At 43.1% G+C, this 26,444-nt stretch overlaps 1 protein-coding gene across 1 annotated transcript in view; it reads left to right on the top strand.

Annotated features, from left to right (window-relative positions):
* atp8b2 (ATPase phospholipid transporting 8B2) overlaps positions 1-26,444 on the top strand; it is a 53,383-nt gene extending 26,939 nt beyond the window's left edge. Inside the window, exons 17-28 of the mRNA XM_066682271.1 lie at positions 7,625-7,789; positions 7,904-8,015; positions 8,865-8,970; positions 9,247-9,472; positions 11,500-11,683; positions 18,876-19,099; positions 19,187-19,270; positions 20,310-20,555; positions 20,731-20,869; positions 21,151-21,281; positions 23,464-24,025; positions 26,226-26,444. Coding sequence (XP_066538368.1) covers positions 7,625-7,789; positions 7,904-8,015; positions 8,865-8,970; positions 9,247-9,472; positions 11,500-11,683; positions 18,876-19,099; positions 19,187-19,270; positions 20,310-20,555; positions 20,731-20,869; positions 21,151-21,281; positions 23,464-24,009 — 2,163 coding nt within the window. The 3' untranslated portion in view covers positions 24,010-24,025; positions 26,226-26,444. The remainder of the gene's footprint in view (positions 1-7,624; positions 7,790-7,903; positions 8,016-8,864; positions 8,971-9,246; positions 9,473-11,499; positions 11,684-18,875; positions 19,100-19,186; positions 19,271-20,309; positions 20,556-20,730; positions 20,870-21,150; positions 21,282-23,463; positions 24,026-26,225) is intronic.

Genomic DNA, 26,444 nt, shown 5'->3' with positions numbered 1-26,444 from the left:
AATCAGATGGATATAGAACACTGAATTCAGCATCAGTGTTATGAGCTTCTTTGTCATAATCAGGATTTCAGGGTCTAAGCTGGATTTCTTTTTGACTGAGGTGAATGGTCTTACAAAAACGTTGGGTTACTTGACGTAATCCCTGGTTCTTTGATAACAGAGTGAGGTGTTTCACTATGGGAAATCGCCTTGGGCGTGACCAACTACGGAAGCTCCAATTGCATCACGTCTGTCCATGACAGACAGGTCGACTCGTAATGAGGCTCCGCCTCTGCCCCTTAGCCACAGTCGGCCTCCCTGAAAAGGTTATTCCAGAGAGATTTCTTCCCGTCCCAGTGCAGGGAGGGAAAAGTTGGTGAAACACCTCACTCTGTTATCAAAGAACCAGGGATTACGTCAAGTAACCCAACGTTCTTTTTCTAACTTCGCTCGGTGTTTCACTATGGGAGATATAGACTACTCCCGGACTGCACTCTCCAGAAAATTGAAAGAAGGTTCTGAATAAATGTCCCATCAGAAAGGATCAGACATACCAGCCTCCAGTACTGTATGTGCTAAAGATGGTCCTGAAACATCTAGCCGGTAGAACCGTGCAAACGTGTTCCCTGAGGCCCAGCTCGCAGCTGTGCATAAGTCCAGTACTGACACACCCTTAAACAATGCCCAGGATGTTGCCATACCTCTTGTGGAATGGGCTCGTAGACCCTCCGGTGGTTGTGAGCCCTTACATCTATATGCCACTGCTATAGCCTCTATAATCCAATGTGACAACCGTTGACGAGACAAGGGTTTTCCTTTATGAGGAGTGGCCCATGATACAAATAACTGATCATGTCTCCTAAAACCAGCTGTTCTATCTATATACTGACGCAAGGCCCTTACAGGGCACAAGCAGTTAAGTTTCTGATCCTCCACAGTGTTAAAAGGTGGGGGGTGAAAAGCCGCCAGTTCTACTGTCGGGCATCTGTAAGCCGAGCCTATCACTTTTGGCACGAATACAGGATTAGGACGCAGGTGCACCTTAGTGTAGCCTGGGTCAAACTGCAAACATGAAGGGCGGATGGTTAATGCCTGTAATTCACCAACTCGCTTTGCTGTGGTCAGTGCCAGGAGCAAAGCTGTTTTAATGGAAAGAAACTTCAGCCCCACTCCCTCTAAAGGTTCAAAAGGGTGACAACAGAGTCCATCAAGTACCAAGGACAAGTCCCACGGCGGAACCAAAGGTCTGCAGACAGGCCGTTTACGACGTGCCCCTTTCATAAACCGAGAGACCAGAGCGTGCTGTCCTGCAGGCTTATCCCCAAAACCCACATGAGAAGCTGAAATGGCTGCTAAATATACCTTAATTGTTGAAAAGGCTTTCCCTTTATCCAACAACTCTTGTAAAAAACAGAGAAGCTCTGACACCGAGCACTGAAAAGGAGTGACATTTCTTAGTACACACCAATTTTCAAAAACTCGCCATTTATGCTCATATAATGTGCGCGTAGAAATAGCCCGGGCGCTTTGAATTGTATCAATGACAGCAGGTGGCAGACCTATCGCATTTAGATTACACCTCTCACGGGCCAGGCCCAAAGAGCCATCTTGTCTGGGTGGGGATGATATATTTCCCCGTTCGCCTGTGACAGTAGGTCCCTCCTCAATGGGAGCGGCCAAGGCTGGCCCGCAAGCATTTGAACGATCTCCGCCACCCAGTGCTTCGACGGCCAGTGTGGAGCTATTAGAATAAGAAACAGGCCCTGTTCCCTCACTCGCGTCAGTGTGGGAGAAATTAAGCTTAAGGGAGGAAACGCGTAAAGAAGGACGTTTGGCCATGGGTGGGCTAGAGCATCCACACCCAGAGGTGCATTTTCGTCCCACAGGGAAAAATACAGAAGACATTGTGCGTTTTCCTGCGAGGCGAAGAGATCTACGGCTGCCTGTCCGTATCTCTGCCACAACTGAGTCACCACTTGCGGGTGAAGCCTCCAATCTCCGTACAGAGGATTTCCCCTTGACAGAAGATCCGCCCCTCTGTTCAGTATCCCCGGTACATGTGTCGCGCGAATGGACAAAAACCGGGTGCTGCTCCACAGGAGAAGCCTCCGAGCCAGCTTGTGTAGCTGTAGTGAGCGTGTCCCACCCTGGCGGTTTATATAAGCTACCACAGTAGAGTTGTCCGTTTTCACCAAAACATGCTGACCTTGGAGAAAATTCTCGAAGTGACTCAGTGCCAAGACCACTGCGAGAAGCTCTAGATAATTTATGTGAGCCAGACTGAGCTGGGGGGGCCACAGCCCATTCACAGCTCTGCCCATTAGAGTTGCTCCCCAGCCTAGCAAAGACGCATCCGTCGTTAGGGTTATCCTCGCGGACACGCCCCCAAGGGGAATCCCCGTTGTTAAGACAACGGAGTTTCTCCAATGCCGGAGAGCCGTCACACAAGCTGCTGTCACTTTGACAGGACGGTAGAGATGACTGCGGGTGCATAACCGCAGTGACGCTACCCACCGTTGAAAATCTCTCATCATGAGAAGTCCCCACTGCACCACTGAAACAACTGAAGCCATGAGTCCCAGCATGCGTAGGCAAAGCCGTAACGAGACCACCTTCCCCAATCGAAAACGGGAAAGACATTGTTCGAATGACGTTACTCTCCTCTCCGACAGCCGAACTCGATAGGTGAGGGAGTTTATAGTCAGGCCTAAGTAATCTGTGCACTGTGAGGGCTCTAGACGACTCTTGGTCAGGTTTATTTTGAACCCCAGATTCTCTAAGTGACTCAACACTGTATTGGAATCTCTGAGCGCTTGATCCCTCGTGCGGGAGCAAACGAGGTAATCGTCTATATAAGAAAAAATCCTGATCCCTTTGTTTCTTAACGGGGCAAGTGCTGCTTCCACACATTTGCTGAATACCCGTGGTGCCAAAGACAGCCCGAACGGGACCGTTTGATATTCGTAGGCCTTGCCTTCGAATGCAAACCTGAGATATTTTCTGTGTGCGGGGTAAATATCTATGTGAAAATAAGCATCTGACAGATCGATTGTCACAAACCAATCGTGCTGACGAATCGACTGACATAGCACTTTGTGTGTTAACATCCTGAACGTGTATTTGCGTAGATGTCTGTTTAACACACGGAGATCCAAGATAGGGCGGGGTGCTGCGCCCTCTTTCTTTGGAACGACAAAGTAGCGGGAGTAAAAACCCTGCTGACTTTCCTTTTCTGAAATCACTTTGATAGCTTTTTTGTTTAATAGGGATATAATCTCTTCCCTTAGGATGAGAGCTGAATCCCCGCTGGCCAAAGAGACCAACACACCGTTGAATTTTGGCGGTTTCATAGAGAACTGTAGTCTGTACCCGCGAGACACTGTGGACTGGACCCATGGATGAGTAGCGAATGCGCGCCACTGGGCTGCCCGAGCTGCAAAAGAGCCTCTGTCGCGGATTGATGACGTCGATCTCCCGTGGAGACAGGCGTCTCCGCTCAAAGAAGGGGCGTGAGCCCCTTCTAGTGGCCGTGGACAGAGAGAACTTTGTTTTGTTTTTATTTTGAAACATGGGGAGCACATCGCCCTCGGCTTTACGCCTGGCTGCGATAGTGTCTTTTTTATTTTTATGTCCGTCAAACTGAGTGCTTGGTGACACACGGAACATTGAAAACCGAGCCCCTGTAACTCCTCTTTCTCTGGAACTGGAAAAGAGGGTGGGATAGGGGTTCCTAGAAGTTTCATAACTGGGGAGCCCTCTGAACACAGAAAACTGGGGCTGCAGCTCTTCTCCACTTTTCTCCGTTTGGTGGGAGAAGGAGAGTTTAAGGGAGGAAGCTGACGGGGTGTCAGGCAGTCCGCTTCTTCTTTTCTACTGTGGGGTGGGGAGGCGGACGGTTCTTAGCTGCTACCGCTGCAAAGGACTGTTTTCCCCACGGCCCGGGGTTAACTGTTCTAGGTCGCTGACTGACCTGTTGAGCCCCCGTGTTTGGCCTCTGAGCTTCCCCCCCCCCCCATACCTAGCTCTTACAGCCGTGGCTGCAAAGCCTTGCTGAGCCGAAGGACCTGTTTGCGTGGCAAACACAGATGAAACGTCTCATCTTCTTGCTTTCTGAGAGTGCTGGTTTCTCTCATTTTCTCCAGAGCTGGTCCGAAAAGACCCTTGGTGGGGTCGAAAGTCGTATCCATGATCTCTGCCTTTTGGCTGTCACTAAGGCCTGACAAGTTTAGCCAAAGAGCTCTCTCTCCTGACACGGCCAGGCCCATGACACGTCCGCAGCCCTGCACTGCCCCACGGGAGGAGCGAAGAAGCAGGTCATTTACAACACAAATTTCATCCCAGAGAACGGGATTTGGTGCCCCTGAATCCAACTGTCGCCCCATTTCCTCCAGAATTTCTGCCTGATACGCTGACAGAAGTGTGACAGCGTTCAGAGAGCACACTGACTGGGCAGCAAATTTGTACACCCGTTGAAAGATGGATGCTGTGAGGCGATCCGTTTTACTGGGTAGAGAAATGTTAGAGGAGGCTGAGATGATGCGGCGGTTAGGATGGAGGTGGTAGGCCACTGAAGGCTCTACTGTCGGGGGTCCGGTCAGCCCCAGCTCCGCCATCCCATGAATTTCCAGCTTAGAGCATCCCTTTGTGGGGAACTTGCTTTTGAAAGGGCTGGACCAGCAGCGAGCCATCTCCTTCATGCAGGCAGGGACCGCAGGCAGAAGCTGTCTAATTGAGGGTTGCGCTGGAGGGAACCTTTTCCCATCATAAAGGTCTCTTTCTGCTCCTGCTTCGTTCAATGCTGCTGGCCAAGGTATGGCCAGTTTAGCAGCAGCCCGTTTACACACCTCATACAGGTTGTTGTCAACCTGAGAGCCAGTGTCAGATGCACTGAGTGGTCTGGGCTGTTGGGCCGGGAAGGTGGAGTCATCCTCCTCATCCTCCTCCATGTCGCCCACATCGAGGAGATCAGAGTTGGCATCGCCCTCCGAGTCCTCGCCCCCCGGCTCCCCTTCCACTTGAGTGAGAACATCCTCAACAAGGGAAGGCATTTCGGGGGATTCAGCTTCCATCACGTCCGCCCAGCTCATGGAGGCTCGCGGCTGATGGTCGCTGGCTGTAGCTTTGGGTATCGCCCCAGACAGATAGGGGTCCTTTTCGTTCGCTACAGCCACTCTCAACCTCCTTTCTCTTACTTTCTGTGGCATCAAAGCACAGTGAGTGCATGTTTGCGGGTCCGCCAGTGACGCTTGGGCGTGTTTATTGCCCATACACACAATGCACAGTGGGTGAGGGTCCCTGCCCGAGATGGTGGCTCCGCATGACGCTGGACACGGGCGGGATGCAGCCTCTTTAACGTCCGGTTCCTTCCCTTTGGCGGGGGTCGAAACCGAAGACATAGTGGTTGAGAGGGGAGAGAACTTAAGTAGGGACTTAAGTTTAATTAACGTCAACAAGGTCTGATAAAAGAAATATAGCTCGTCGTGACACGTTAGCTAATTTCTTAGAGATATCTAGGGGCCAGCTAACTAGCCCGTTGACCAAGATGACAAAGAAGGCCCGCCTTCACGCGTTTAACCTCAAGCTACGGTGATCCTACTTTGGCAAGCTAATGCTAAGTAGGGATAGCCCGATAGTAGCTCCAGTAATTTAATACGAAAGCTACCGAGTTGACCAGAGAAGAGCTCACCTTGACGCGTTCACCCTTCTCTGTAGCTGAATAAACAGCGAAAAATGCACTTCTTGATGAAGGGACTTATTCAGCACTTCTAATGCTAAGCTGCGGTTGCGTTCGGCGACGGATTCCAATGACGGCCCGTCTAAGAACTGTTTAGCGAGCACAGCCTTGCCTAGAGCGCTGAGGGAGCTTGTAGTCCTTCACGGGAAGAAAGCGCGAATAACCTTTTCAGGGAGGCCGACTGTGGCTAAGGGGCAGAGGCGGAGCCTCATTACGAGTCGACCTGTCTGTCATGGACAGACGTGATGCAATTGGAGCTTCCGTAGTTGGTCACGCCCAAGGCGATTTCCCATAGTGAAACGCCGAGCGAAGTTAGAAAAAGAATCACTGCCATCACTCCCTGTTGTAAACCAGATTGTTGGAATTGGGATTGTCCAAATTACAAGGTCTCTATGTTAACCAATAATGCTATGTACAAGCTAGAAAGCAGGAAAACTTTGACATTAAAAGTCATGTTAATGATTATGAACCAACACCTGCTTCTCTAAAATGACTTTACTGACTCCAAAGTAACTTTAGTCTTGCACTGGACACAGCTTGCTGGTATATGACTGGGGTATGTTTCACACTGTATATGCATTTTTTCAGGGACTGTTAATTCTTTAGCCAACTAACTGCAGAGCCAGTCCAACTGTGCAAAACATAGCTATCAATAACTAGGTGGTAATAACATCAAAACCTTGGTACTAGTCCAGTTCCAGTTTCATTAACATAATCAGAATGGTGTTGCACCAATAAATTACAACGCTCACACACAATTTTTTGTGGGGATCTGAAAAAGACAAAAGCAAATTTAAATTCCTTTTAATGTTCTATCTCAGGGGTAATTAATTAAAATTCATTAACGTCCAGTTAGACAAAGTTTTCTCAAGCCAAGGTCCGGAACATAATGTGTGACCTGCATTATGATCGGTGCCATGTCCTGTATATTGAAGTAGCCTTGTAGTTATAGCAACATTTTATGTATTTCAATTACTTTTCAATATAGAACAAGAAATTAAAAATATTATAAATAATAAATACTGTAAATAAAATGTTCTTTTTTTATTTCAAGTAAAATTTACAAATAAAACCATGATTCTGAATACAAAAAAAGCATATTTAAAAATAAAGTCCCTAATGACTTTCAGTTGAAGTTGACTTGCTGTTTCATAACCATCAATTTGATTGGTTCTTATTGCTGGAGGGCGGGACTTTAGTAACGAGTAAACGGAAAGCTGATTGGCGCTTTGTGCTGAACGGCGGGAATCCATTCTCAGCGTTATGAGAATTTCAACCCGTAACCGTTCCCTTATTTTTAAAGTTTCTGGTTTTAACTCACACAACACTGTCGTCCTGAAAGTTTCCAAAAATAGCTTTTATCACGTCCCTTGGGCTATTTTTACTGGCCCTAGGACAGCGGTGTGTCGAGCCCTGCCCTGTGTGTGTCACTCGTTCGAATCACAGCGCTCATCATAATGCACAGATCTGATTGGCTGAGTAGCCTCACGCGTGAATTGTATATGACTAGAAGAATCACATCATTTAAAACAAACACAAAAATGAAACAGCTCTTAATAGTTTCAGTTACAGGCCAATTACAGGTCCAGGTCTGTCTGTAGACAGTATGTGGGTCCGGACTTGGGGGCCGTCTATTCGTGACCCCCGTTCTATCTCTTAACAGGTGAACTATGGTGGGGTGTCTAGAGCAGCGGTCTTGTTCTTTAGAGGACACATGAAGGGAAGGTCAGACGTTGGGGGGCACACACCTCATTATTTTGTGCTAGAGCCACAGGATGTAAAAGGAAAGTAACGAAAACGAAGTGTTCTGAAATCATTGCTTTGGATGTCCTATCTCCTGCTACGCTGACTGATGTCTCTCTCTATCTCTGTCTGTGTGTGTGTGTGTGTGTGTGTGTGTTTCTTACATAGGAGTATGCAGGTGATGGATTACGGACACTGGCTCTGGCCTATAGGGATCTGTCTGAAGAGCAGTGGGCGGAGTGGGCAGAACGTTACCGTGGTGCTGATAAAGCAACAGACTGCAGAGAGGACCGACTGGCAGCTGCTTATGAGGAGATTGAGCAGGACATGATGGTACTCTGTGTGTGTGTGTGTGTGTGTGTGTGCCCTAAATAATACATTACTGAACCTGAACATGGAAATATTAAAATAGTTGTCTCTGTGTGTGCCTTTAATAATGTCTTTCAGCTGTTGGGGTCTACAGCTATAGAAGATAAGCTACAGGAGGGGGTCCCTGAGACCATTGCTATCCTCTCACTCGCTAATATTAAAATCTGGGTTCTGACAGGAGACAAACAAGGTGAGAGACTACAGTGTTACACACCATAGGGTGATAAAACTTATTCATTCATAAAATTGACTCCACTGTGCACCATCAGTTTGGGAAAACAATAAACATCTACCAATAAAATCACCTCTCACCACATCATCATCAAGTATAGAGGTGCAATCTACATTTGAGGAAAAATAAAGATACTTCTTTTTGGGAAATAAATATATACTAGGACGGCACGGTCGCAGTCACACAGCTCCAGGGTCCTGGAGGTTGTGGGTTCGATTCCTGCTCTGGGTGACTGTCTGTGTGGAGTTTGGTGTGTTCTCCCTGTGTCTGCGTGGGTTTCCTCCGCGTGACTGTCTGTGAGGAGTGTGGTGTGTTCTCCCTGTGTCCGAGTGGGTTTCCTCCGGGTGACTGTCTGTAAGGACTGTGGTGTGTTTTCCCTGTGTCCGCGTGGGTTTCCTCCGGGTGCTCCGATTTCCTACCACAGTCCAAAAACACACGTTGGTAGGTGGGTTGGCGACTCAAAAGTTTCCGTAGATGAGAGTGTGTGAGTGAATGTGTGAGTGTGTGTGTTGCCCTGTGAAGGACTGGCGCCCCCTCCAGGGTGTATTCCCACCTTGCGCCCCTCTGGACCCACCACGACCCTGAACTGGATAAGCACTTACCGATAATGAATGAGTTAATGAAAATATATACTAGGATTTCTGACATATTTTGAATTTGAGTTAAGTATGTTTTTGCAGAAAAAGCTGTACATTAATTTTACACATTGAACTGTGACAGAAAAAAATATTTTATATAATTTAAATAATTTTAAATAATTTTTATATTTATGTCTCTCTTGATATGTTTTTTATGTTTGTTTCACAGAGACTGCTGTGAATATTGGTTATTCCTGTAAAATGTTGACTGACGACATGACAGAGGTGTTTATAGTAAATGGCCACACCGTCCAGAGTGTGCGTGAGGACCTCAGGTATGTCTACCCTTCTCTACCTATGTCCACCGATCCAGTCTGGACATATGCCACCTTTCAATACAGTTTATTCAATATATATTTGATTAGGATTTATATTAGATCAGATTATCTACTCCCCTCAGTTTGATTCTTTATGTCATGAGTAGAATGTCAAAGAAAAAATTTTTTTTTTGCTAAATGCTAAATTTTGGTGGTAAAAATGACAGACTACTACTTTAATGTTCACTTTGCTGATTCTGTTTTCTTTTACTGATGCCGTGTGCTTTGTTGCAGGAGAGCAAGGGAGCGTATGATGGAATCTGCCCGTTCCAGAGATGGAGGAAAAGAAGCTGAAACTCAGTGGGGCGGAGCTTGTTCCCAGGGTAATGGATTCAGCAGTGGAGATGCATCTAACTGTAGCCCCAATCAGGAGAAATGCCAACAGCCCCAGGCAATTCCTGCCTCAGTATTGGAGGCCGTCAGTGGGGAGTTTGCGCTGGTCATAACTGGACACAGTCTGGTGAGTGAAAGGTGCTTTATGGAATTTGTGACAGAGATGGTCAGCAAATGGATACACTGAAAGTGCCAAAAGCACTTAAAATTCACTTAAAAATCGTCTACCATAGAATTCAGCAATAAAGGTAGATTTGTGCGTATTTTATATAAAAATAATAATAAAAATTTTGAGAATTTTTCAAAGTTGGGAAATTTACCATGGGAATTAATGGGAATTAACTGGTAATTATGGGAATTATAGGAATTAATCGGAAATAAAATGCAAATATACAAAGCCAAAGGTGAGAAACTTACATATAGTTGGTAAAAAAGCACATGGCACATTACACACTGAAGGGATTTTGAGACCCCACTGTTCATTCCTCCATCACATGTACAGCATATGTTCAGATGATTTCTAGAAACCTACTGAAAGCAAACATTAAAGCTGTATTCATATTGACAGTAATTGCATTGAAACATTTTAGAAACAATTAAATCAAAGTGTAATCTTATAGTTTCTTGTTATCTGCTAAATCAGAAAAGCTTAATGAGCAATTGCATTTAAGAGAATAGTTTACCAAGGCTAGCAGGCTAGCAAGTGGTTAGCTTACCAATGTTAGCATAGGCTAGCTACCTATATTTTTCACCTCAGTGTGTTTCTGTAACCAAGAATTAATACTTATTTATTATTTTTTTTAACATGGAGGATACCGAGGTTCAGGAACAAGCCTGAAACTATTAAAGCTATAAATGCAGAGCATGCAGAGGCTAGGCTTATTTGATGTTAAATTTGATCATTTTTAAGAAGAAGGAAGGCTGCTTTGTTAGACATTTTGACTGTCACTTTTTTAGAGGGGGGGGGGTGTCTTGATTGTTTTGTGAACTTTTGATTGTTCAATGAAAGAATTAAGCATTTATAAAGTTCTACTTGCAAATAATTATGTCAGTTATTATTTGTATTGTTATGCCTTCATGTCTGCTGCTGACAAAAAAAATACATTGATGATAGTGTATGATGTAGTTCCTTTAAATTATCCAATATTTCCTATTAATTCCAATAAATTCCCATAAATTCCCAAAGTTCCCAAAATTTTCAAAGAATGTTTACATTAAATAATATTTCTAAAGTTTCCTTGAAAAATTACCAGTAATTTACTGGAAATTTATCAGAAATTGCCTACCCCTTTGCAACACTAGCTCTGACTCTACACCCAGTGACCAACAAATATATTGGACCAAGAGCCATCATTCAATCGATTTTGTTATCATGATCCCTTTAAACGTATGTAAAGTTTTGAGTCCCCCCCATTCTAAAATGTATTAAAAACGTACTCTCTACATTGGTCTATGAGCCAGAACAATTCATGTACACACACACACACACACACACACAGGCACCAGAAGCTGTAATCAGCCTGGAATATAACATTTTGATAACCGCAAATCAATGAGATTTTTATTGACTAATTTCCTTGAAAATGAACTGTGTTTTTGTCTTGCTTCCACTGTGTTCACTCACAACCTGAACCCACAATCACGCTCTGCCAACAGTGCCCAAAAGTCTCAGATGGAAAACACACACTCAGTCTTTCATTGAGAATATTTAGATGCTGAACAATAAGAATATTAGGACATTAAATATTCTGACTTTATTCTCAAAATATTCAGACATTATTTTTTTTAATATTCTGAATATAATGTAGAAATATTCTGACTTTATCCTCTGAGATTTAAAACTTTAATATAGCTGCATATTCATGATACATTCTGTAACTATCATTTTAATTGTTTTATCAGCAACATCAGAATATATTTGACAGCACCCCCCCCCGAAGAAGCCAGATGGCACCCCAGGGTGCCACAACACCATCGGCTGAGAAAGGCTCCTCTAGAGAAAATTCCACTGCTCTACATCATAATAATTTCACAAATGATACGGGATGACTCGAAATGTTTGGACATAGTGTGGACATGTAAAGTGTGGCTTTGTTCATTTCTAGGTCATACAGTGTTTAGTGTTAGTGACATACTTGTTTGTGTGTGTGGCAGGCTCATGCGCTGGAGGCAGACATGGAGCAGGAGTTTTTGGACACTGCCTGTGCCTGTAGGGCGGTGATCTGCTGCCGGGTCACTCCTCTGCAGAAAGCTCTTGTGGTTGAACTGGTCAAGAGGCACAAGAAAGCAGTGACCCTCGCCATCGGAGATGGAGCTAATGACGTCAGCATGATAAAGAGTGAGTCAGTATATATATATATATATATATATATATATATATATATATATATATAGATATCCAGTTCAGTGTGGCAGTGGGTATGGAGCCTACCCGGGATCTCTGTGCGTAAGGCTGGAACACACCCTGGGAGGGGCAACAGTCCTTCACAGGGCGACACACTCATACAGTCACACCTATGGAGACTTTGGCCCTATGTACAATACTGTGTAAAAATGTTAGGCACCAGAGATTATGAGATTTAAAAAGCTATTTATCTAAGCAGTAAGTGTTTATTTGCTAAAACAAACAAACAAACAACAAATAGTGCCCAACATTAGAATAAAACCAAATATTCCAGTAAGTGTAATATTCTCTGTGTGAATGTATTGGTTTAACCTTTTCCAAATGTCTCCTCGTGTCAAATCTGTATTATTTGAGGTTATCATCCAGTACATAGTGTGGCAGGGTAGCGTAGCAGGTAGTGTCGCTTTCACACAGGTTGTGGGTTCAAGTCCTGCTCCAGGTGACTGTCTGTGAAGAGTTTGGTGTGTTCTACCCCTGGCTCCGGTTTACCTCCCTGGGTCCAACATCACACGTTGATAGGTGGATTGACGACTCAACAGTGTCCATAGGTGTCAGTGTGTGTCGCCCTGTGAAGGACTGGCGCCCTCTCCAGGGTGTGTTCCTGCCTTGTGCCCAGTGATTCCAGGTAGGACCCACCGCAAACCTGAACTGGATAAGCGCTTACAGACAATGAATGAATGATCCAGTACCTAGTTTTAGCGTTGAATAAATAATGATTTAAAATAATGTGTGCTGCTGATCAAACAAATTCATGCAAATCAAGGAGAATCTGAACAAAACATTGTTCTTCAAACTCACTCACACCTACTACTTTATAGGAAAAAAACAACTTATATTTCTCATTTGTTTTATCCATCCATCCATCCATTATCTGTAACCGCTTATCCAATTTAGGGTCGCGGGGGGTCCAGAGCCTACCTGGAATCATCGGGCGCAAGGCGGGAACACACCCTGGAGGGGACGCCAGTCCTTCACAGGGCAACACAGACACACACACATTCACTCACACACACAGACACTTTCGAGTCGCCAATCCACCTACCAACGTGTGTTTTTGGACTGTGGGAGGAAACCGGAGCACCCGGAGGAAACCCACGCGGACACGGGGAGAACACACCAACTCCTCACAGACAGTCACCCGGAGCGGGAATCGAACCCACAACCTCCAGGCCCCTGGAGCTGTGTGACTGCGACACTACCTGCTGCGCCACCGTGCCGCCCCTCATTTGTTTTATATTATTATTTATTTTATATTTACTGTGATTATATATAAAGTTACACAAGCACCACGTTCACTGAGAAGGCATTAGTTTAAATATATATCATTATCCTAGGTGCCTAAGAATTCTGCACAGTACTGAATATATTAATTCCTACTTAAAAAATAAATACAGTAATTATAAAATTACAGTTAATTACTGTAAATTACAGTAGTGTTCTATTCTAACCGTACTGTACATTTAGATAAACTGCCAGTTATTTTCTGTACATCTACAGTTTTAGTGTACTACATTTAAAATAGCTTAATGTAAACAGGTATGTAAGAAGGTATAAGAATCTAGAAATAATTATTAAACGGAACAATAAAAAAAAAAATCGTTAAAAGCTAAAAAGACTTTCTTGATACATTTTATAGGAATCATCAATTTGTCCTCCTTTGCTGAGTGGATGGCTTTATAACCCTTCTTTCCAAATCTTGGAATTAATTATAGTGACATTAAGCTCATTTGACGTTGCTCCAAAGCACTCGTTTTTTATTTGGTGCTTTTCAATGGTGATTATAAACACTAAACAACTTAGTCCATGATTAGTGCATCTTATAGCATTTATAACAGACATCTACAAACTTTCTGACACATAGTGCCCCTTGGAAATTTTGCAAGAAATCACATATTTCCTGGAAGAGACTCTGACCTCTTCAACTTTCTTAACAGAGGAAGTGAACGAGCCCTCTTTCCCACTTCACTTGCTGTTCGTGGTGAAGGAGGTCTGAAAACAATGGCATAAACCAGACTCCTTACTTAAGATAATGTCCAGTGTGTGAAAGCCAGAGATACAAGGCTGATGCATCTAACAGAAGTGAGGAAAATCCATGCAGAGCAATTCAGCTAAATGGCCAATTGTTTTTGGACACTTTGTCCAACATATCTCTAATGACCAAGGGTGTCAACAAAGAGTTTGTCTACCTTTGATGCAGTAACAGTGTCTACTCCGGGATGAGTTTACAGAAGATATTAGAGCACTTGATAAATTGCTGGCATTCGTTCCTAGAGCGTTAATAAGGTCAAGTGGTTTTTCCTCACATATTAGTACTGGATGGAGATCCACAGCACATTGCTAGGAGTCTTTAGTTTATACCCCTCTAGATGACATCTGGCACTCTGCAGTGATCTTAAGTTCATGTGCCAAAGACCACTTCCATGGAGATAAAGCTGAGAACATCATGCTGCCTCAAGTCAAAGAAGGCAAGAATATCTAAAATAAACAATCCCTATTTTTGTTCACCCCTTCTGGTTTATTCAAAATTTTGAAAAAGTGTACTCCAGTGTGAATAAGCTTTCAGGCATGCGATTTGTGTTGTTCTCCAGGAGTTGTTTTGCACATATTTTACCCCTAGAAATCCAGAAAACCAAATAAACATTCATGCACATATCAGGGGGAGTTGTTTATCCTGGCTGGGTTGTTTAATTCCAGCAGCATGTGAAGCAGCATCGATGGCCTTTGGGTCAACACTAGAAATCCCCTAGACTCAGTTTTAACGAGTGTCTGAAATATTAGGCACGCAAGGATTCAAAGTAACGATGTCCACTTTCAGCAGATAGCCGTGCAGGGGTCAGGTAAGCTCGCTTACTCAACAATGCGGGTCAGTTTTATTTACCCCGCTGAGCATTCACACTTAGTGGAAAGGGAAATGTTGTGCTACACTGGACACGGGGAGTGATCAAGGCATTTTCCGGCTCAGGAAGAAGAAGAAGAAGAAGGCTCCAAAAGTCTTAATTGAGTTCAGCAGGAGATTAGAATTCCCCTTTTGGATACTGTAAGTTGTTTGGCTGTTAAGGCGATGGTTCTTCCTCTACATCTGTAGTAGCCATAGTGTGTGGATAACTGTTCATCCAATAGTTCAAATGGAATAAATCTATCTCCAGTAGCTTCTACTCTTCACAGAAGGCTTAACTGTAGATGTTGGGACATTTTTGTGATGAATTGATGACATAAATGGGGTCTGGTTATGATGCTGAATGTTTAGTTCTGAATCACAAACTTCAACTCAGGAGCGTCATTAGAACAATTTACAGGGACATGTTTCAGAACTTCAGAACACATTCGTTCAGGCACTATCTTACCCATAATGCACCAGTGACTCTCCAAACTTGGGCAGCATACAATTTCTTTTTTTTTGAGTAACAGACATTTATTTTCAAGGTATTAAAGGGAGTGCTAAACCTGAAGAGTATTTGACTAGAAGAGTCACACCACTTCAAACAAACACCAGACCTGGACTGTGGTCCGCCTGTTCGTGACATGTCTTTAGTGATGTAATATGTTTCAAGAACTAGGTTAAGCTCAGATGTTGAACGACACACCACACTCAAATCCACAAAATGACCTAAACATCACTCAGAAAGAAACTTCTGAAGATTTTGTGCACAATAGCAGTTTAAGGACTAGTTATGAAAGTGTATCCTATTCATTAACCTAACATTAAATGATTTATAAGATCAGGTATAATAACTGTGAGGTTAGTAATGTTCTTTTGCCATCTCCTCGCTCTTTATTTGTTGTGAAGGACTAGAAGATAAAGTGATTAAGGGCTGTATGTTTTTGGTTTGAGGGCTGTTCTCAGAACAGTATTGACAGTCTCCAAAATTTCCAAAAGCCATTAGCAAAAAAATCATAAGTTGTGCCCACCATCTTTCTTCTAAAAGGAAGTCAGCTATGCAACAAATTGCTATTGATAAATGATAACTCATAGTCATATATATTTGGGTTATAGCAACTTAGAGCCATATAATCAAACAAAAATACACAATACACAAACAAATCAGTTAGACCTTCCCCACTGAAAATAAATATAAGCTTGTTTAATACCACCCAACGTACAGGGGTTGGACAATGAAAGTGAAACACCTGGTTTTAGACCACAATAATTTATTAGTATGGTGTAGGGCCTCCTTTTGCGGCCGATACAGCGTTAATTTGTCTTGGGAATGACATATACAAGTCCTGCACAGTGGTCAGAGGGATTTGAAGCCATTCTTCTTGCAGGATAGTGGCCAGGTCTCTACGTGATGCTGGTGGAAGAAAACGTTTCCTGACTCGCTCCTCCAAAACACCCCAAAGTGGCTCAATAATATTTAGATCTGGTGACTGTGCAGGCCATGGGAGATGTTCAACTTCACTTTCATGTTCATCAAACCAATCTTTCACCAGTCAGCTGTGTGTATTGGTGCATTGTCGTCCTGATACACGGCACACCTTCAGGACACAATGTTTGAACCATTGGATGCACATGGTCTTACTGGTGCAATGTGCAGTTAATGAAGATTGTCCACCAGGCTGCTCCAATTTAGCCATGAGACCTCCCACACTACAATGACAGGTGTTTCACTTTCATTGTCCAACCCCTGTAACTTCTCAAGAGCATTCTCATTTCTGAATCATTCAGTTCTGGACATTGTCATATTAAATCAGAGACTGCAGAAGGTTAGTTACACAATTGCCTCAGAGGAAATACGAATGCAGTTTTGGCAAATGGTGCAAATCTGAAATTTACACTGTTTCTGGTTTTATTTGTTTAAGGAAGTACACAAACAGAATGAATGCGCTTAATGTATAATATTTTAGTTTTAATTTGTTCATACTTTCTCATCCAAATCACTCATCCAATCATTTCATTTATTTAGTGTTGAAAAGGCTTTTTACTAGAAGCATGTTTGTGCACCTCTGACTGACTGGCAAGCAGCGGTGTGCAGGAGTGCCCCTCTACATACTGTGTGCGCCCTAGTACAACATGTTTACTCCAGAAAATGCTGATTTACTTCTCCAGAGACCAACTCTGGTAGGATACTGTTGTTGCATTAAGAACGGTGAACTTAAAAGTGTCTATGCCCACAGTGGGTGCATCCTGACGTAGCCTAAAATGACATGTTTTAAGGGTTGCCTTCAGAATCTTGGATATATTGTCAGCCCCCACTCATTCCCATTACAGAAACTAAATATCTAACTATTTATCCTAAATATCTAAATATCATGGACCTCCATCCCACACAAACAAATCAGGGGAAACCATTTCAAATCACAGCTGTGTATATGTGGAAGAGCAAAGAGGAAACAATGTGTTGAAGTTTGTGTTACTGGACAACGTACAGAGCTTTAGCCGAAACACTGTGGACGGCGGTTTCTATAGACACTGTCCTTAGGAAACGCAGTTGTGACATGAGATTTCAGAGACATGTTTTTCTTCCCAAAGCAGAAGGAAGTGACAACATAACAGATGGCAAACATAGCCTTGGTTTGTATAGACGTACACAGCTTTGCAACACACAAACGCAAGAAATACACATGTGGGCATACACTCACGCACAATTAACATTAATTAACATGGAATTCCAACATGTTTAGTTTTTTCTTTGTCACTGCAAAATCCTACAGATGTGATAAAATGAAAAATAATAGGAGACATGGGTAGATAACAGTCAAAGGGAGAGTTTCTGATTCCATTATCAGCCCTGAACGTGTTTTCGGGGCCAAAATGAAAATTAAATGCGCCACCTACTGCTGAATTACTTCTCATTTGTCTTTTCATTTTCTGGCTGAATAATATGTAAATTATGTTAATTGGTTGTGTGCAGGGCTACTCTCTCTAGCTATAATATTGAGACACTAATTGCAACGTCTGTAACGGAGATAATGTGGGAAGCTGCGGCAGCACTGGAGCAATAGCAGAGCTCTGGTTGCAGCAGAGAGCCTTAGAGATCTGTGAGGGAATCTTAACTTAGGCTTTGTCTTGTTGTTTCTCATCTTGGATGATCAAGGGCCACTTTCATAACAAGAGAGAAACTGCAGAGTAGGGCATCCTTCTGGATGCTACTCATAGGCTACTCACTACTCTGAGGCTGGATTTTCCTCCCAGTTCTCCATTATCAGCCTCTTTCTTCAGCCCTCACTAGCAGCTCAACACAAAATCATGTCTCGTTCTTGTTAAAGAAGGGAGGAGGTGCGAGATGCAGATGATAAGGTGTATGTACAGATCCATAACTGGAAATTAACACATGTAGAATTGTGACTTGTCAATGTTGGACTCTATAAGTCTGCACTGGAAAAAAATTCAAAGAGGCCGTTCTAAAAGATGCCGTGGTGAATCATTTTTGGGTCTCGGACAAAGAAAGTCCATCCTGAGACAGGGAGGAGAACCAGCAGCAGTGTAGGATTAGCACTGGCTAAATCAGTGATAAAAATTCATTGGAAAAATAGTAGATATTCTTTATTAAAATCTTTGTTAGATCATATTATTTCAGCAACACCAACATCACGTTATTTTAAATGGCTTTCACTTGTCCACTCTGAGCGACTGACAACAAAATGCCAAACATAGGGTTGGGAGATATAACGGTAATACCATACACTACAGTATTTAAATATGTGGATGGTATCTCAAAATTAAGGCTGTATTTCAAAATTATGACGTGTGTGGTATGTGTTTCGTGTCTAAGTACAAGTCCAAAGACTTCAATCATGTGCATTTAACAGAGCCACAGGGAGGGGGCACTGTGGCTGCTCACTGAATGATGATGTCACATTCTGAAGAGGGGTGAAAACACAAGAAAACCCTTCACTCAGTCCACACTCACGAACATGAGGCTCCTGCAGCCCGACAGTGTACCCCCCACCCCACCCCATGTGTTAATATTTTGAGAAATTTTGTGTACAGTGATGTATTTCACACGTTACCATGTTACATGACTTGAAAATATAGAAAAGTTCTGAAAAATTGCCCAAATATTATATAAAGAAATGCCTTTTTTTTCTGCGGGCCTTCAGGTTTTCTAGTGGTAAATACGTGGGCCCTTTAAAGGGTTAAAAACCATGTCTTCTTTTACCAACTTCTTCTTTTCCCTTACTGTAGCGGCTCATATCGGAGTGGGCATCAGCGGGCAGGAGGGCATCCAGGCAGTGCTGGCATCTGATTACTCATTCTCCCAGTTCCGGTTCCTTCAGCGCCTCTTGCTGGTGCATGGACGCTGGTCTTACCTCAGAATGTGCCGCTTCCTCTGCTATTTTTTTTATAAGAACTTTGCCTTCACCATGGTGCACTTCTGGTTTGGCTTCTTCTGCGGCTTCTCCGCTCAGGTAACCGGGATATAATCGAATATAAATGCTTTGTTGGTTGCTTTAGAAATTGTTTGTGCTAAACGGAACTCCTTGTTTATCTTTTAGACGGTGTATGACCAGTACTTCATCACTCTGTACAATATTGTGTACACATCGCTGCCTGTCCTGGCCATGGGCATCTTTGACCAGGTATTGATTCGACTAATAAACTCATATTACATGCCCAAAGTTTGTAGAAAACCCTTTAATTCAACTATTTTTCGGTGGAGCAGCTCTGGAGCAGCAGTACATAAGTGTAAGGTCACCGTGCTCAAGGTTAAACAGAGGGGACTGAAATGTAGAGCAGTGAAAGTAATTTCTGGAATGATGGAGCGCCATGACCTGACTTCACTCACTGTAGCTGAATAACCCCACATTCTTGGTTCATGAGTGGAGTAACCTACAGCCAGTCAGTGAAATCTTAATTTATTAGTTATTAGCTGTAAAGAGCTGCCTTTTTGTGTTGTTTCTCCCGATCATTAAGAGAACCGGCCACACTTATTAACCACATTTAATATTAAATAGTGTTCTCCCCTTGTCTGTGTGGGTGTCCTCCAGATGTCCCGATTTCCTCCCTCAATATAAAAACATTCATTCATTCATTCATTATCTGTAAGCGCTTATCCAGTTCAGGGTCGTGGTGGGTCCAGAGCCTACCTGGAATCATTGGGCGCAAGGCGGGAATACACCCTGGAGGGGGCGCCAGTCCTTCACAGGGCAACACACACACACACACACTCACACCTACGGACACTTTGGAGTCACCAATCCACCTACCAACGTGTGTTTTTGGACTGTGGGGGAAACCGGAGCACCCAGAGGAAACCCACGCAGACACAGAGAGAACACACCAACTCCTCACAGACCCGGAGCGGGAATAAAACCCACAACCTCCAGGTCCCTGGAGCTGTGTGACTATGACACTACCTGCTGCGCCACCGTGCTGCCAATATAAAAACAATTAAATTAAATTAAAATAAAGTGCGCGCGCGCACACACACACACACACACAAAATTAAATTATCTTTTGCATTTAAAGATATTAAAGGATATATTTATTAACACAAAGTGCTCTGAAGCAGAAAGGCATTTATATTATGTTTTCATGCCAAAACGTAGAGAGGAAAAAGCCCTTGTATTTGTATTAAATTGTGATAATTATCCTTCTCCATGTGTCCTGTCCTTGCAGGACGTGCCAGAGCAGCGGAGTCTGGAGTACCCGAAGCTGTATGAGCCGGGTCAGCTGAACCTGCTCTTCAACAAGCGGGAGTTTTTCATCTGTATCACGCAGGGCATCTACACCTCTGTGGTTCTGTTCTTCATCCCGTATGGCATCCTGTCGCAGGCCACACAGAGCAATGGCGTACCCCTTGCCGACTACCAGACCTTTGCCGTCACCACAGCAACCGCCCTTGTCATCGTCGTCAGCGTGCAGGTCAGTGGGCCCAATTTTCCACAGCCTTTCGCACACAGTGAGAGTAAAGCCCTTGTACGAACCTCAGAAATGTTCCAAAATCATTTGTAATCAGTAATTAAAAGCAGCCAGAAATCACTTTAATTATGTCACATCTAACACGAGACTTTAGCGTGTCGTTTTTGTACGTTTGCAGATCTGTCTGGACACTGGTTATTGGACAGCAATCAATCATTTCTTTGTGTGGGGCTCTCTGGGCGCGTACTTCACTATTCTCTTCACCATGCACTCAAGCGTCCTCTTCAGCATCTTCCCCAAGCAGTTCCACTTTCTGGGTAAGGCACTATAAATAAAGTGTTTCAGAGCTATGCAAAAATATAAGTCCCCTGGTCATTTTTCTGCATATGTTTTGCGAAGTGGAATCACATTATCACATCGCATACAAGACTTCTTTGTTTTTACATTTGTCTCTTGGGTTACATTACATGCAATAAGCATTTTGTACTGTTTGCATTCTGACAAGGAAACTGGAACTTGAACTTGGTTAATTGGGAAGTTAATTTTTCACTTGTGGTCAAAACTGATGTAATATATTTATGTGTTTATATCTCAACAGGAAGCTCTCAGAACACTTTAGCACAACCAGTGGTGTGGTTAACTATTGCTCTAGCTACAGTTATTTGCATCGCACCTGTGCTTGCCTTTCGCTTCCTCAAACTGGACCTCAAACCACAGCTCTCAGACACTGTGAGTGTTTTTGTTTTTGCATGATGTCACTGGCTAATGCCTTTATTGTGTTTACAAGAGCCATACAGTTTTAAGGGTGACAATGCTGTAGTGTCAAAGTAGTAACACATGATATTGTTGCTGTCCAAAGAAATTTCAGTTTTTATTTTTCTGTGTCATTTCAACAGCAGCCATGCTTTATAATTTGTTGATATTTCAGAGATAAACAGGCCCGTAGAAAGCCATATGACATTAGAAAAAAAAATCTTATTACACTTACATTACTTTTTTTGGAGAGGAAATACATTTGTGGACAGTAGTAATCTGAAAATCAAAGTAAATCTGTGACTTCACAAAGACTTTGGTAGCACTACAATACGCCATCAAACAAAGGGTTCATGTCACCTACATACAGATTTGTTGACCACTGATATAAACCTAGGGCGACACGGTGGAGCAGCAGGTAGTGTCACTGTCACGCAGCTCCAGGGTCCTGGAGTTGTGGATTCGATCCCTGCTCCAGGTGACTGTCTGTGAGGAGTGGAGACAGGGCGACAAGCGACAAACCAAGCAGAGATTTTCTCAAATTTATGCAAATTAGTTATGATGCAGTTAAGCTACATTCTAAATGATTGGCTGCAAGAAATTATTTGAACCTATTATAGACACAGGGGGGTGGCACGCTGGCGCAGCAAGTAGGTGTTGCAGTCACACAGCTCCAGGGACCTGGAGGTTGTGGGTTCGATTCCCGCTCCGGGTCTGTCTGTGAGGAGGGTGGTGTGTTCTCCCTGTGTCTGCGTGGGTTTCCTCCGGGTGACTGTCTGTGAGGAGTGTGGTGTGTTCTCCCAGTGTCTGTGTGGGTTTCCTCCGGGAGCTGTTTTCCCATGGTCCAAAAACACATGTTATGTGGATTGGCGACTAAAAAGTGTCCCTATGTGTGAGTGAGTGTGTGATAGAATGTGTAAGTGTGTGTCACCCTGTGAAGGACTGGCGCCCCCTCCAGGGCGTGTGTTCCTGCCTTGTGCCCAGTGATTCCGGGGAAGGTTCCGAACCCACCGTGACTCTGAACTGGATAAGCAGTTACAGACAATGAATGAATGAATGAACAAATGATATAAACTTATATAAATATCTCTAAAGCATAATTTTTATTAAGTTATTTCACTCCAGATAATATGACCAATATTTTTATTGGCTGTCCAAATGAAACTAAGGATGCTTTTTTTGGCCTGGACTTCTAGGGTTTTTAGTTTCCTCAGAATCAAAATATATGAAACGTGCCTCAGACCAACAAAGACCAAAAGACCAGAGGTCTTGGTCTGGATCAAACGGAACCAAGGTCCGGTTTGTGCTCAGTGTGAAAACACTTCATTGGATTGGACCAATTACAGGAAGTTGATGCTTAATAAATGACAGAAATAGATGAGACCAGATGACTTACTCACTTCCTTCACTTCAAAAAGAGCAGATAAACTGTACAAACATTTATTTTAACTGCACATTTGTTACCATAACCATACCAAACTGCCTTGAGTGAGAACTGCATTGTCAGTGAAAAGTAAACATTACTTATATTAAACTTTTGTCAGTCGGTCTGCATGTTTTCATGTTCAGAGTTGTTCATGTGAGGGAGAATAAAATATAACACTTCTCCAGTCTCCGACATAAATTTCCTTGGCTTTTATGTCATGTTACAGTGGTAAATTAACCAACCACAAAATGAACCTGTTCAGATACATGGCCCTCTACAAACCAATCAATATATGAAACAGTCCACGTACATAATGTCAATGTACTGAAGTCGTTTAGTGCGCTGGCTAAATTGCACAAACTTATCGGACCAAATAATGCAACGTAACAAATAATGTACCTGTTTCATGTGTGAAAAAGCCTTTAGTGAAGACATCCTCCACAGAGAACTGCATATATCCGCTGTATTAAACATACTGGGAAATAGTTATATAAAACATGACCTGTGAAAAAAGTGCGTAATTTAAAAACACTTGCTATCATTTCCATTGTATAAGAATTGTAACAGTGTGCAGGACCCAAAGTTTACAGAATATGGATGAAAACATTTGTTCTCTGTAGAGTGTATGAACAATATATATATAGTTTGTCTAGATTTGCAGAAATTTCAGCATACATTAGCCTTGGCTTAGTGTTTATACCAAAGCCTCTAATGTCTTCTGTCTCTCTTAAGGTGCGCTACACTCAGCTGGTGCAGCAGAAGAAGTGGAAACCCGGTGGACGCGGTGGCCGCAGAGTGGGTGGAGTCTGTGGATCGAGGGTTGGGGCTCTTGGCCGTTTGGGGCGGGGTGGAGGATCCCGTCGCTCTGGCTACGCCTTTGCCCACCAGGAGGGCTTTGGGGAGCTGATCACGTCAGGGAAGAACATGCGCCTCAGCTCGCTCGCCCTTGCCACTTTTGCCTCACGCCACAGCGCCATCTGGATCGATACCCTCCGCAAGAAAAAACACACCGCACACAACGCCCCGCCCACTGCAGACGGCAGCCCTGCCACCTCACAAGCACCTCCTCTCTCCACACCCTCCTCCTTGATGGGTGCACAGGAAATAATGGCCCGCAATGCTCCCTCCCAGGCCCCAGATCTCTCCACATCGTCCTCCCTGCCTGGTGCGTCGGAAATGAGGCCAGAGGAGGTGGGACAAACCAATGAAGACCCCGAATCTAGTAGGACCTGCAGCGACGTCCAGCTCAACAGGGCTAATGGTGGACAAGTGTATTAAGGCTTAAGTTATCCAGGTATACTGTAAATATTTTTACAATCATTTTATTGATATTTCTCACAATTGAGGCAGGTTACGGATGTACACGCAAGGAATATTTAATTAAACTAAACCAATAACAAACAGAATACAAAAAACAAGCATGGAGTCAAGAATACAAACTAGAACTTAGTAGGACATAACTAAGACAGGAACATAACAGCTGTGAACTGGTGGCAAAGTGTAAGACAACTGACAAAGAAACACATCTACACACACACAAGAACCGACAATGGAACACCGAAACAAAGGGATTTATACACAGAGCACTGACAAGGAACACCTGGACAAGGAACACAATAACAAGAGGGCAGGACTACAAAGGAGACATTGACGACAGGGCGGAGCTAAGGCGGGACTAGGGCAGAGACAAGATCAACAACCAGAGCCATGTGCTACATGAGCACATGGTGAGGAAAACAGACAGGACGTTACAATATTCTAAGAATAATCAAGTTAGTATGTCCTCTATAGTTTAGATATGGCATTTTGCAAATATATCATAATTCCTACAAATGTGACGAATCTTTAAAATTTTGACACACAATTCATAATTCACTTTATTTAATAATTATAATTAGTGAACTCAGCTACTTGTTCAGTGATTCTCCAGGGAAATGTACTGTCAGAAGGGGATGCTATGGAACAGTTGAACGCAAAAAATTAAGGTCATGTTGAAAAATGCCAAGTGTAGACTAGAAGGGTATAAACCTCCCAGCACTGAACTGTGGAGCTATGGACCTGTATCCTCTGCAGTGATGGACCACCATCCAGTCCCTTAGAGATGAGTTGGAGTCAAGGGCTTAGAATTGGGTAGGGATTATCCAGCTACTACTTAATAGTTCCTAACAGTTTTTGGCAAAAATTACTAAAGAAAAATGGTCCATCAGTGTCTAGTCAATGTATTTGATACAAAAATATCTATTAAGATCTAGTTAAGATCCATTTCTCTGCTACAAGTCCCTCTTCCCTAATACACACTGCTAACATGATCAGCTTTGCTGTTTTTCACGTGTGAGCGTCTGTGGCTGAGTCAAAGTGTTGCAAACCCATGACTGAGTGAGACACATTATCCACATCATGTCTTGTATTGATTGAGTAAAGTAGTAAAAAAATGTTATGATGCCATAGGCAATTATACGTAACTGCTGGCAACCCTAAGTGTGTGTGTTTATGGCATACAAAGAAAAAAAAAGGATATTATGGTAAAAAAAAAATCTTTGTTGCCCCAAGCTCAAATCCCTCACAGACACTGTTCAAGCCCAAGCCTGAAGCTGCATGGACTTAAAGTGACAGTACATCCAGAAATCACAAAAAAGAAATGAAATCTATCAAATGTCAAAGACAGGTATACAAATCCCATGAATTGTACAAAAAAAAAAAAAAATAACCGCAAACATATAACAATAACTTGAGAAAAACTTTGGCTCAGACACAGTTTTTAATTCAATGTAATGCTGATCTTAATGTAAAGTACGTTAATAAACTGTTTAATGGTCAGCTGGGCAGCATTTATCAGTTCTCTGCTAAGGTTTTTAATTTATTCCATTTATTTATTCATTCTTTTACCTACTTACAGTACATTTATTTAGTTATCAGTATTTAGAGTACTTATTTATTTAGGGGGCAGCATAGATAAGTGTTTTATGTGTCCATACCAACACTGACATCAGATCTACGCCCTTTATTGGGGTGATCCAAAACAAATCACCCAACATCAGTATGAGATGTCATTCATGTGCTCATGGCTGAATGCCATCAGATCTAAACAGAAGTGTTTTTCTGTATATCTAATACAAACCTTCCAAGAAGAGTAGAATACATACAGAATCCCATTCTATTCAGTATTTTGATACAGCGCTTGTACAAGCCATAGTTGCAGCAATTAGGGCCACGTTAAAGTATGTGAACTCACACATTACAGTGTCCACAAATGTTTGGACATTTCCTAGACCTCACAAAACACACCTTTTGCTCCCACCATGAATTCAGGAAGAAGGGCAGCCAAAGTTAAAAAGGCAGAGGCTCCGATTAGACTGAATTAGAGGAAATGGATATTGCCCAGCCAAGGTGTTTGACTCCGAAGATAAGCCCGTGGCAGGATGCAGCTGCTTAGGGGCATTTCTGCCTTTTATTAAGCAATTGATGTTTCATCATAGTGTTCTGTGTTCACACAGGAAAAAACGAACAGTGGGGAGTGAGGAAGGCCCACATGGGGACAAACCAACCTACTAGGCTCTCCTGTGAATACTGTGATGTTTAAAGAGCCTTGCAGCAGAGACCAGTGAAGACATGCAGATGAGATGGAAAAACATTTATCTGACTTCTGCCAAAAAAAAAAAAAAAGGGAGCTAATGCAGCCTTTTGATTCAAAGCTAAGAAAGATGTTATAGCAA

This window comes from Hoplias malabaricus, chromosome 10, assembly GCF_029633855.1.
Source record: "Hoplias malabaricus isolate fHopMal1 chromosome 10, fHopMal1.hap1, whole genome shotgun sequence".
NCBI classification, from domain to species: Eukaryota; Metazoa; Chordata; class Actinopteri; order Characiformes; family Erythrinidae; genus Hoplias; species Hoplias malabaricus.
This window is presented reverse-complemented; position numbering and strand designations above follow the sequence as displayed.